Below are 12403 nucleotides of genomic sequence, written 5' to 3'. Positions count from 1 at the left end.
CCCGCCGTGATTTTTAACCCCCCGGCCCGGGGGCGCGAGCCACGGTCGACTACGTGGGAGTCCAGTGACATAGCCATTACGCTAACTGCTGGTTCCCCCCCCACCTTTAAAAGTTTTCTGTCATAGGACACGTGCGCTCCCCAGAGAGAAACTGACAGAGAAAGGGATAGTAACCACTATGCCGTCTGCTGGTCCTGACGAACCCCTTTCTATCACTGTTGCCACAGGCTACGTTACATATTCTGCCATCCGCCTTCAAGTTGAGGCACTAGAGTAAATGCAGAGGGATCCCAGTGAGTCCCACTTAGTACACATAGCCCCACAGACCAACACACACTCTCCTACAAAGTAGGGTTTTTTCCTCCTCCTGATTGCCGGTTAAATACAGAATTTTAATTTCATAGGTTACCAATAAGGGGTCATACAAGATAGGGAATCAAGGATGAGGAAAAAAAAGCAAAACATATAGGAAACAAAAAATGGAAAATCAATGTTGACGATCACATGTATGCTGATGTGCTTGATTGAGCCAATATACAGTGTACTCCGGATGGAAAATCTCATGTTGTATGTTGTAATGATGTACAGTGAATGAAAGTAAATAAATAAAATAATAAATAAAAACTAAAGTCAACATATATATCCAGCATTTCCATCTAAGCTCATCCTGAAATCAGTTACAAGGAATGGCCTAACAAATGCTAGGGGAACTTTGCAGTTTTTACGGCTATTAAAACTGCATCTTGCACACTGACGTCATCGTACATACAGGGCAGAGTCAGCTTTTATATTTGCATTTATTCTTCATTTGATTTTTAACACACTACTATAGATGAATAGTAAAACCAATACAGTAACAAATAGTGCGTTAACTCATTCACTAACATGCCAGCAGTGAGTGTCATTTACTGGACCCTTAAGAGGTCTGACACTAGACGCCACCTCAGGGCATGAAAGAGGGCCAGAAGATAACATTCCATGGTGAAGGAGACCAAAAGCCAGGACTGAAGTCAGGAGATATAATCATTGTACAAGATCGGAAAGGTCATGCTGTTTTTACCCAGCGAGAAGAAGACCTTTCCATGTGTATGACATACAGCCAGTCGGAACATTGTGTGGCTTCCAGAAGCCAAGTTCCACTCTTGACAACCGAACCATAGTCATCACCTCATCCAGGTCAGATTGCCAAGCATGGAGATATCAAGTGTGTGTCAAATGAAGGCGTGCCAATTTATCATAGACCATGTGGATAGGGTCTCCTGATCATTGAATGTAAGGTCAACTTCTAAACTTCCCTGAGAATGACTTTCTGTCTCCTGAAAAACTCTACTTGCTGGAAAATCTTCTACCTGAGAGGAAGGAAGTAGGAGAGGCCAATGAAATGGACCAGGTTGGACTACTGGACTTTGATCCAAATCAGGAAAGACAGTGCCATTACAGTGGAGAAGCATATGAGGATAATGAGTCTCATTTTCTTTTAATAGCATCTATTTTTATGTTTTCATTGTTTTTGACCATTGTTTTCTTTATTTCCATGATAAATGTGCGCTTGAGTTTTTCCATAATACAGTCCTATCTGTTTCTCACCCTCTTTTTGATTTATTAATAAGATTTTTCGATTTTATTCTTTAGCTTGAAGATGATATTATTGTCAAACAGAACTATTTTAATACTATAAAAAATTTTGCACTTCAACTTTCTTCAGAGGAATGGATGATTCTAGAGTTTTCGCAGCTGGGCTTCATTGGTAAGAATAAGTGTCAGATTTGTCTACTTTTCAAAAATAACTCTAACTCTTAGTGTCTTAACCCTGTGGCTTTTATTGTCTTAATGTTGACGTTTTTCTATGGTAATGAATTGCTTTTGAGAATTGTTAACTTAAGTCTAAATACTTCTTTGTGTGAAATGATGAGTCGACCCAATAGCATTTAGAAACTTAAAGGAGTATAGTACATACCCCAGAGCTCTGTACTGTGCGTGTTTGGGGACTTGTTTGATTTTTTTTCTTTAAGTTTTGTTATAGAGCACATGCTCTCATGGTGCATGTGTGTGTGTGGGGTGGAAATGAGAAATCATTCTCCAGGGAGATGGCCATGCCACCATCGCTTCTGCTCCATTCTCCTCTTGGGATTTTGGGCATGCATGCATGCATGCCTAGTGTGATTTTCAGTCCACTGAGTCCAGGACTCAAACCACTTGCTTGGCCATGTGGGATCCAGCTGCCTTAACCTCCATGCCACTTGCTGGCCTAGTTTGATTTTTTTTTTTTCCTCCAACACTTTCAGTTATTTTCCTATTGAAAGATTGGGGTTCTTTGAAAAAGGATACCACGTATAGGTTTTGATATATGTATTCCTGATATTTTTATGCAGTACATGAAGTTCTCTCACGCAGTAATTAATTTTTAAATAGTTCTTTAAACATTTATTTCTTTTGTGAGCGAGTGAGAGAACAGGCCAGCACCTCCAACAGCATGTCAGCACCACAATCTGCCCCATCTCAGCCTCCCCTGCTCATGGGCATGCAGGTCCTTCCACATTCAGGGAGGTCTCTAGTCACAGGCCCAGGACACCACATGTGTCAGCTTGAAGACCGCCATGTTTTACCACTGGACCATCAGCCCGTCCCCAGCGTTTTATTTTTATTTGTTTCTTCCATTAACTTGTTGGGATACTGATTTTAAAACATTTTTCCCCTTATGTTTTTAAATCAGTCAACTAAGAAAAAGGATTAAAGCTGAAGCACTGAAGGAAATTTACAGATTTTAACAATACTCAGTATATTTTACTTTCTATATGTAGTACTTTAAAATGTTTCATTATTAGAGGTGGGCCCTGTGACCTAGTTGATCTTTTAGTTCAAAACTTACTTTAAGAATCAAAAAACGTTTAACTATGAAGGTTTCGATAAAAACAAAATTGAGATTTCTTGTTTGTTGCATTCATTGATTTAAATAGAAACGTTCCACCTAAACCTCTATGTTTCTTTTTTTACAGGAAGAATCTTAGTAAGACAGGAGAGAAAAGTCTCTGACTCCCATTTTGAATGCTTTGAACCAGTAATTAGATTTTGATAGACATTATAATATTGGGGGTTCTTCAAAAAGCTCATGGGAAATACGTAGTATGAAAAAACTACCCATGGATTTCCAACATCTTTGGCACCAAAATAAACCATCACTCTATTTTTCCACAAACCTTTTGACATCCCCTTGTAATGCCAGGAGGCGTCTACTTCTGTCTATACCCAGGTGGCAGCCCAAGAGGACATTTAGCTAAGAAGAGTTTATTTTTTGAGGGTATGTTTCTGGTCACACAGGTGGGAAATGACTCAGGAGGACTTCCATCGAGGCACCTGGGGCAGTGTATTCAGTGTGCACGGGTCGCTTATCTGAGCCATCCTGGGGTTCGGTTTCTTTACTATAGCTATTGACTGGGAATGTCTTTTCAGGTAAAATGTTTCAAGCACCGGACCTCACTCTGATTGTAGAATTCATATTTATGTTTTATAAGGAGAAACCCATTGATTGGCTCTTGGACCATATTCTCTGGGTGAAAGTCTGCAATCCCGAAAAAGATGCAGTAAGTTAATTCTTTCTGTGGGTGGAGATGGCTTCTTTTCTACAGTTCAAGAAAGTGACTTTTGGGAGCAACATTTTGCCAAAGAATAGTTAAATGTGTTACTGAAAGGAGATGGTGTTTCCAAGCAACATTTCACATGTATACCTTCTTTCATGAACCATTAAAATATTCCTGTGTTAGGAAGATATTTATTTATTTATTTATTTATGTATTTCAGAAAGATTTTTGGTATAGGGCACTTGTGCTCACCAGAGACAGAAAGTGGGAGGTGGCAACACTGCAATCCTTTCTCTATTCTCCTCTCGGGATCTTGGGCGCGCGCGCACACACACACACACACACACACTCAGAGTGAGTTTTAAGCCTCTGAATCCAAGACTCAAACCACAGTTGATTACGTGGGAGTCCAGCAACTTAACCATTACGCCATCTGCTGGTCTTCCAGGATGAATTTTAAGTAGCAGCAGAAAATCCTATAAATGAGCCTGTTTTGGGATGAAGACCTTCCTGTAAATTGCCAGTAAATGTTTTTGGTAATTTGTTACTGTAGTCTGTAGATGTTGATCACATCCATCCTGGGTGGTATGTTTTCATCATATGCCCCGTCAACTCTGTTTTTGCAAGTAGTTTGGGGACAGTATCAAAGCCTGACATACCCGCAAATAAGGAATGAAACAGAAGTAATAGTTTATGCCTAAACACTGACAGGTCAAAGGACCTTCCAGGGTGTTACTTGCAGGCAACCATCATCCGTATTAGACTGACTTTGGAGATGAACGGTGGCAGTTAAGTAGTGAATGGTCATTTTGCTTTGATCATTCAGAGAGCAAGTAATTTACATGGAAATCTGATTTTAAAAAGTAATTAGATATGCTTTTGTTGAGCCATTTGAACTGTACCTTTGAAAAGCAGCTTTTTATGTGGTGGAAGTATAAACAAGTCACGAGCGCACGCATCCTTGAAAACCAATGCCAGTTCTGACTTGTAGTGATTAAGTATTTATTATGGGCACTTATCATAGGGCCGGCCTGCCACTCAGTGCGGCAAATTACCACTCAACTTTATGACTTTATATTCCCTAGAATAATTTGATCATCCCACCTGCCCGTTTTTAGGATGCAACCTTTTGGTATCCGGAAGCTGTCATTCCATTTCTTTGTTTATTAAAAAAAAATTAGAGCAAAATACAGAATATAGGAAAATAGCAAAGCATCTGTTTTCCAGCAATAGTTGAACATGTCAGTTGATTCAAAAAAATTTTTTGGGTTGTCGGAAAAGTTATGACGTATTTTTCTTTGCAAAAACACATCATGGCTCTTTTTTTCTTCTTTTTTTGGAGAGGTTTTTGCTATAGGGCATGTGCACTCACCAGAAAGAGAGAGAGACAGACAGACAGAAAGCAAGAAATCACCCCTCGGGGGGATGGCCATGCTGCAATCCCTTCTCCTCCATTCTCCTCTCGGGATCTTGGGCACGCACGCATACACGCCCAGAGTGAGTTTAAGCCACCGGGTCTGGGACTCGAACCGCGGTCGACTACACGGGAGTCCAGCGACATAGCCATTACGCTAACTGCTGGTCTCGCATCATGGCTTTTCTGATGACTCAATAATTTGTCAGAGGGCATGTGCATTTTTCTTTTAATTAGAGAGGGAGAAGGAGGACCCCCCTCCTTCCCGCCAATTGAGGCATAGTCATGCTGCAATCCCTTCTCCATTTCTCCACTGTCTTGGGAATTTGTGCATGCGTGCATACGCATGCCTGCTTGATTTTTCGAGCCACCAGGCTGGAATTTGAAGCACATGGTCGGGCAGGTAGGGTCCAGCTTCCTTAACCAGTAAATCACAGAGTTGGCCCAAATAAATAATTTTGAAAATCTAAGCCTTTACTTGTATTTGCATTGTGATTTACAGGAATTGTTATCATAGGATGCAAAATAGTTAATGCCACCTCCACGTTCTTCCCACGTACTCGAGTGTGGTAGTAATGTGTCCTGCGCAGTGACCTGATAGGCGGGCAGGTTCTAAAATGAGCCTGCGTGGTGAGAATCCCACAGTGAACGTGAGAACCCTGTAAACACATCACCTGCACGTTTGTGCACACGCGCCGCTGGGCTGTTTTCTGTCCCTCCACTCTTCCTCAGTCTGTTTTTCTGTGGCTCTTCATCTTTCAGCCACTTCCCCTGGATGTCAAGGAAGCTGCCACCACATGCGGCAGCCACCTGGACAGGTCACGGTGACAGTGGTCTGGAAAGCTCTCGTGTCGTGGCTCCTCTGGGGAATGCTTCCTTGCCTCTGGAGCGGGGCTGGGCACGGGCACCACTGGCATTCTCTACCCCCACCCTGCTCCTCTTTTTCTCCCCTTCCTCCTCTGTCTCCCTCTCCCCCTCAACTTTTTTCTTCCCCTTTATTCTCCCTGCCTGTCCTGCTCTGTCCTCGTTCTTCCACCTTTATTCTAGGAATAGTAATAACTCCAGTGAGTTGAAACCACTTGAGAAGAATTATTCGTTTTAACAAACCCAGTAAATGACGGGAAGTCTTCCAGAGTGAAGTGCTTTATACAGGTGTATACAAGTCACTGAAAATGAAGTTGTCGTGTTTTTGTTTTTCCCCAAACATGTTACAAATAGCCCTGTAAGCATCACAGGTTTCTTGGTCCTGAGAGCGGTCACGTGCAGTGACCGGGCACAAGGACCAGTTGCAACGTCACGAGGTCCCATGAGCTGAAACATGGGGGTACCTCAACTGTGTTGAGATGGACTTGTCCATGGAACTTTTTTTTTTGAGAAAGAGTGATTTTGCTGTAGGGCGCATGTTCTTCCCAGAGAGAGAGAGAGAGAGAGAAAGCAAGAGATCATCCCCCAGGGGGATGGGCACACCATGATCCTTTCTCCTCCATTCTCCTCCTGGGATTTTGGGCATATACACATGCGCCCAGTGTGTTTTAAGCCACTGGGTATGGGACTCGAACCGTGGTCAGCCATGTAGGAGTCCCATGCTCTAACCACTATGCCACTTGCTGGCTCTGTCCATGGAACTTTTAATATCCTTTAGTTGCTTGGGTGAAGTAATTGCCTCATTTCAAATTGTTTTCAAGCAACAACATGTACCTTTTATTATTTTTAAATTGTTCATTATATTATCTAATGAAAGATACTTCGTATGCTTGAGCCAAACCTGTCATCTACAGTGTGTGCATTTTAATACTGAAAGTCAAATTTTTATTGGCATAACTCGAAGGATGATTGAAATTAGCTTTTCACTTTTCCCTTGGCTGTGCTTATTTTTAATTTCTGGATCATGGTTGTTTAGTGAGAAGGTAACAAATTGATTCGGGACCAGTAGTTGGTGTAGTGGTTATGTCCCTGGACTCCCATGTAGTCGGCCGCGATTCGAGTCCCAGACCCGTTGGCTTAAACTCACACTGGGCGCATGTGCGTGGTGTGCCCAAGATGCTGAGAGGAGAAGGGATTGTGGTGTGGCCATCCCCACTGGGGGCTTATTTCTTGCCCTCTGTCTCTCTGTCTCTGTTGTTCCTGGTGAGCACATGTGCCCTATAGCAAAAACATCTCAAAAAAAAAAAGAAGGTAGTAAATTGATTAGTGCCTCAGAGAGGGCCATAAAAAACACAGGATTTGGGACTAGGATTTATAGTTTACTTTCTTTTCAGTCTTCTTTTTTTTAATTTTTTTTTTAAATTATTTTACTTTATTTATTTATTTCAATTTGACCAGGGGCGGGTTGGGGGGAGAGAGATAGAAAGTGACAAGGCAAGCTGCCAGGTCTGGGAGTTGAACCGTGGTCAGCCATGTGGGAACCTAGCACCTTTAACCACCACGCCCCCTGCCGGCCCCCCTTTTCAGTGTTCTTTGAAACAACTTCTTATTTTCCAGATGAGGATAGGATTTCATTTTATCCGTCATACTAACATGATTTTTTTTTTTTTAATGTGCAGAAACATTGTGATAGACAGAAAGCCAATCTGCGAATTCGCTTCAGACCTTCCCTCTTCCAGCATGTGGGTCTGCATTCGTCACTATCCGGAAAAATACAGAAACTCACGGTTGGTGGTTTAATTTTAGTTTCTCAGGAACATACAGTTAGTTATTCAGTGTGTAATTATTGCTTTTCTTCTTAGCTATAAATAAACTTTGTTATTTAGTAGCACATGTGTCTTTCTCCCTAGGATAAAGATTACATGAAGCCATTACTTCTTAAGATCCACGTGAACCCACCCGCGGAGGTCTCTACTTCCTTGAAGGTCTACCAAGGACATACACTGGAGAAAACTTACATGGGGGAGGATTTCTTCTGGGCTATCACCCCCGTAGCTGGTGACTACATTTTGTTCAAATTTGATAAGCCCGTCAATGTAGAAAGGTTAGTGATTATTGAAATATGTTTGGTCGTTTGACTCAGACCTCTTATTCATAATGGGATTTTTGATGGGCTTTTTCTTTTGGATGTAAGAGATGGGAGGAGAAAGTGGGTTTCAAAATATCAGGCTATAAATGACAGTTAATACAAGTGAAGAATAAAATGGGTCTGTTTCAGATATAATATTGGAATTTAGCATGTTTGGTAAATTCTAATAGTATCTCCAGACTTTATTGGTATACGTTTTATGTGTAACTTTCAAAAGTCTCAGATTGGCTTTCATTCTTTTTGTCCTAGGATATCTTTAAAATTTGACTGGGGGAACCAGCAGTTAGCATAATGGCTATGTCGCTGGACTCCCATGTAGTCGACCGTGGTTCGTGTCCCGGACCCGATGGCTTAAAACTCAAGCCGGGCGCGTGTGCGTACGTGCCCAAGATTCCGATAGGAGAATGAGGAGAAGGGATTGTGGTGTGGTCATCCCCCCTGGGGGGAGGGGGGTATTTCTTGTTTTCTGTCTGTCTGGTGCCCTATAGCAAAAAAAAAAAACCCTCTAAAATAAAAATTAATTAATTAAAAAAAAATTTGACTGGGAGCCAGTTGATTAGCCCAACAATTTGAAATGATAAATTTGATGGACCATGACTGTTTGTAGTCATTGGTTTTACAGATGCCAGACTGTGCACCTGGGGGGATTTACAACCCCTTCATGATTTTCAGCATTTATGTTCATTTTGCAAACTTGAGGACGTTTCTCTCTCTTTCTTCAGCACTCAGGACTCCCTAGTCTTTCCCAGCTCAGTGTGTTCCCCTGCATGTCTGTGGCATACTTAACACACGCAGCTCTCTGGGGCAGGGCAGATTATTTCCTGTGTCCTTCCGTGAGGGCCTGTTTGAGACTCCACAGCAAGCCAGGTGGAGTAATTGTATTCAGGAGGGTCATAAACAATGCATAGCCGTACTGTGATCTTACTTGTGTTCTCATTTTACTTTAAACTGATTCCGAAGAGGAATTTAAGCCTTAGAAGTGCATTAAGGCTCAGCCTTAGCAGCACAGGTGGTGGTGAGCTGAACTGGGAGCCACCTGACGGACCGGAGGTTCAGACCTCTAGCCCAATACGCCTGAAACCTGCCAGGCATGTGCGTGCGTGCCCAAGGTCCTGAACAGTTGGGAGGCTAGTGGGGAGCGGATCGTAGCGTGTTGAGACCCTGTCAGGGGTTTGCTCCCTGTTGCATTCATTATCACAAATTAAAAATAAATAGTTTGTTTTCTTTTTTTTTAATTAAAAATTGGAGCCGGCAGGTTGTGTGGTTGGTGGTTACAGGCGGTGGACACCCACATGGCCAACTTCAGTTTGAGTCCCAGACCTGGTGGCTTGCTTTCTCATTTCCCCCCTCTCTCCCTTTCTCTCTCTGTCCCCCCTCTGGTCAAATTTTAAAAATAGATAAAGTTAAATAATTATTTTTAAAACATTAAATTTTGGGTAGACATGGTATAGCAGTTAAGTCGCTGGACTCTCACCTGGCCACCCATGCTTCAAAGTGATGCCAGACATGTGTGCATGCATGCCAAGATCCTGGGAGGAGAAGAGAAGAGAAGGGATTGTGGGGTGGCCATCCCTCCTGTAGGGTGATTTCTTGCTTTTTGTCTGTCTCTCTTTCCTCTGTCTCTCTGGTGGGTGCACATGTCCTATAGCAAAAAAATCTCAAAAAAATAAAAAATTTTAAAATTGGGACCAATAGGTGGCATGGTGGTTAAGGTGCTGGACTCCCACATGGCCAACCATGATTCGAATCCTAGACCTGGTGGTTTAAAAATCATGCTGGGAGCATGCATGTGCATTCCCAAATCTTGAGAGGAAAAAGGGAGGATTGTGACATGCCCTTCTCCTCTTTGGGGGTGATTTTTCACTTTCCTTCTCTCTGTCCTAGCAAGCAAATGCACCCTATGGCAAAATCCTAAAAAGTAATCAAATAAATAATAATTAAGAAGTGGGAATAGCCCTAGAAAAACATATAAACATACTTTTGAATAATATTTTGTCCCCAGATGAGTATATATTCGTCTTGTCGTTAGTCTTTATTTTTATACCACATGGATACTGGTTTCCACTCATGGGCATCGTGAATGACACAGGTGTCTCTCAGTCGGTGTTGGCGAAATGAGTGATGATGTCTCCCCACAGGGGAGTGCTGTGGGCAGCTGTTCAAAATAGTGATGAGATCAGTTAATGGGAAAACTTTTTGATTCATACACTGGGGGGGAGGGAGGCAGAGTGTGTAACTTTGTATAATAACTTCATAGAGCATTCTATAGATTATAACAGTCTACATATAGAATTATAAAATATATAGGATTCGTTTTTTTCCTAAGAGATGTTTGTCTAAGGGTGCATGTGTTCATGAGAGAGACAGAGAGACAGAAGAGAAGTGAGAAATCACACCCCACCCCACCCCACCACCCCCTGAGGGGGGATGACTACACCTCAACTTTTCCTCTCCATTCTCCTCCTGGAATCTTAGGTACGCACACACAGGCTCCCAGTGTGGGTTTCAAGCCACTGGGTCTGGGACTCGAACCGTAGTCGGCCATGTGAGAGTCCAGCACTGTAACCACTACGCCATCTGCTGGCTATGTGCCCTTCCATCATTAGTGTACGAGTGATTCAGTTCTTGGCATCCTCACCAGCATTTAGTGTTGTCGTAATTTAAAAATTGCAGCCACCCTGACAGGTCTGAGGTGACAGGTCACACTGTGGTTTTCATCGATATTTCTGACTAACGACGCTGGACCTGCATTTATGTGCCACCTGTGCTTCCTCCTTGCTGAAGTGTCTCTGTCTTTGGCCCAATTTCTGATTGTTGCTTTGTTTTTTATTATTGAGTTTCGAGAGTTCTTTACATGTTTTAGGTTTTTTTTTTTTTTGGTTAGGTTTGTGATTTATAGATATTTAATCCCCATCTGCAGCTTGTCTTTTCATTTTCTTTTATTGTGTGGAATAAAAAAATTGTTATTCTTTTATTTTGTAGATAAATAAAAATATTTCCATTTATCTTACATATCATGCTTTTGATGTCAAGTCTAAGAATTCTTAGCCTAGTCTTACTTCCCAAAGATTTTCTTGTTTTTTTCTTAACATTTTCGATTATTCCTGTCAAGAGGTTTATATATTTAAAGTATTGGAAATAACAATATAACAGTGCAATATTTAAAGTATTGGAAATAACAATATAACAATGCAGTCATTTAAAATAACCTGTGAGTATATTATTAGGCTAAGCGACAGCCATGCCAGTTCCTGACACATCACCCTGGGGGTTGCACCCTTACGCTTTAACATCCCTGTTAGTATCCATAATCCACACGCCACAGCTTCTGTGAGTTCTGGTGTTGTCCACCTTTGGTAGAATCTCATTTATGAAAAAAAAAAAAAAAAAAAAACTTTAGGGCTGGCCCTGTGGCCTTGTGGTTAAGGGAGCTGTACCCCACATGGCCAGTCATCCAATCATGATTCAGATCCCAGCCCTGACATCGTTTTCTCTTTTTTTTAATTTAATTCCATTTGCTATTATTATTTTTTATTTTGATCAGAGAGAGAGAGAAAGGGAAAGTGAGAAAGCAAGCTGCCAGTCCAGGACTCGAACCATAGTCAGCCATGTGGGAATCCAGCGCCCTTAACCAGCACACCACCTGCTGGCCCCCCAGCCCTGACATCTTGAAAAACACACAGAATGTGTGTGTGGTGGGGACAGTGCCCCAAATCTCAGCAGAATGGAGAAATGGAAGAGGAGGGATTGCGGTGAGACCATGCCCCATTCAGGAGTGCTTTCGCCCTCTCCTCTCTCTGGCAAGCACACATACTCTTGGCAAATTATTAGGTCCTCGGAAAATTCATGATGCATTTTTGCATAGAAAAACAGAAGGCATCCCAATTTTTCTTTTCTTATTTTTTTAAAGGGGTTTTTAGCTTAGAGCACATGAGCTTGTGGGGTGAGGGGGGCTGTGTGGGCGGGGAGATAGAAACAGTGAGAAGGAAACTAAGAAATCCCCCCAAGGGGGGATGGACACACCACAATCCCTTCTTCTCTGGGATCTTGGGCATGCGCACACGGGCACCTGATGTGATTTTCTGCGGCTCGAGCCGTGGTCAGCCCTGTGGGAGTCCAGCGACGTAACCCCTACACCATCAGCTGATCCCATATGACTTTTCTGACAACCCAATAAAAAACAAAAGCAATAAAAAGAAAAGCTTGCTCTAAGGGAAGGTCATGTTCTTGAATCTCTGTAAAGTCTCACGTTTCCCTAATGACTTTTGTGTTTTCAGTTACTTGTTCCATAGCGGCAACCAAGAACATCCAGGAGATATTCTGCTAAACACAACTGTGGACGTTTTGCCTTTTAAGGTATAACTGTTTTTTCCTCTTCTCTTTCACTGAGAATTAAGA

The 12403-nt window shown here is 42.2% G+C and overlaps 1 protein-coding gene across 6 annotated transcripts in view; it reads left to right on the top strand.

Annotated features, from left to right (window-relative positions):
• The window catches only part of MGAT4A (alpha-1,3-mannosyl-glycoprotein 4-beta-N-acetylglucosaminyltransferase A), a 153908-nt gene that overhangs the window by 118525 nt on the left and 22980 nt on the right, over positions 1-12403 (top strand). For all 6 annotated transcript variants that reach the window (XM_014583420.2, XM_006166583.3, XM_006166582.3 and 3 more), the window contains 5 exons: positions 1633-1747; positions 3451-3581; positions 7536-7643; positions 7767-7960; positions 12283-12361. In XM_014583420.2, the coding sequence (XP_014438906.1) occupies positions 1633-1747; positions 3451-3581; positions 7536-7643; positions 7767-7960; positions 12283-12361 (627 nt within the window). The remainder of the gene's footprint in view (positions 1-1632; positions 1748-3450; positions 3582-7535; positions 7644-7766; positions 7961-12282; positions 12362-12403) is intronic.

The sequence above is a fragment of the Tupaia chinensis genome, unplaced genomic scaffold (genome assembly GCF_000334495.1).
Source record: "Tupaia chinensis unplaced genomic scaffold, TupChi_1.0 Scaffold144276_1, whole genome shotgun sequence".
NCBI classification, from domain to species: Eukaryota; Metazoa; Chordata; class Mammalia; order Scandentia; family Tupaiidae; genus Tupaia; species Tupaia belangeri.
Note: the sequence above shows the minus strand (reverse complement) of the source record. Positions and strands in the feature narration are given on the sequence as shown.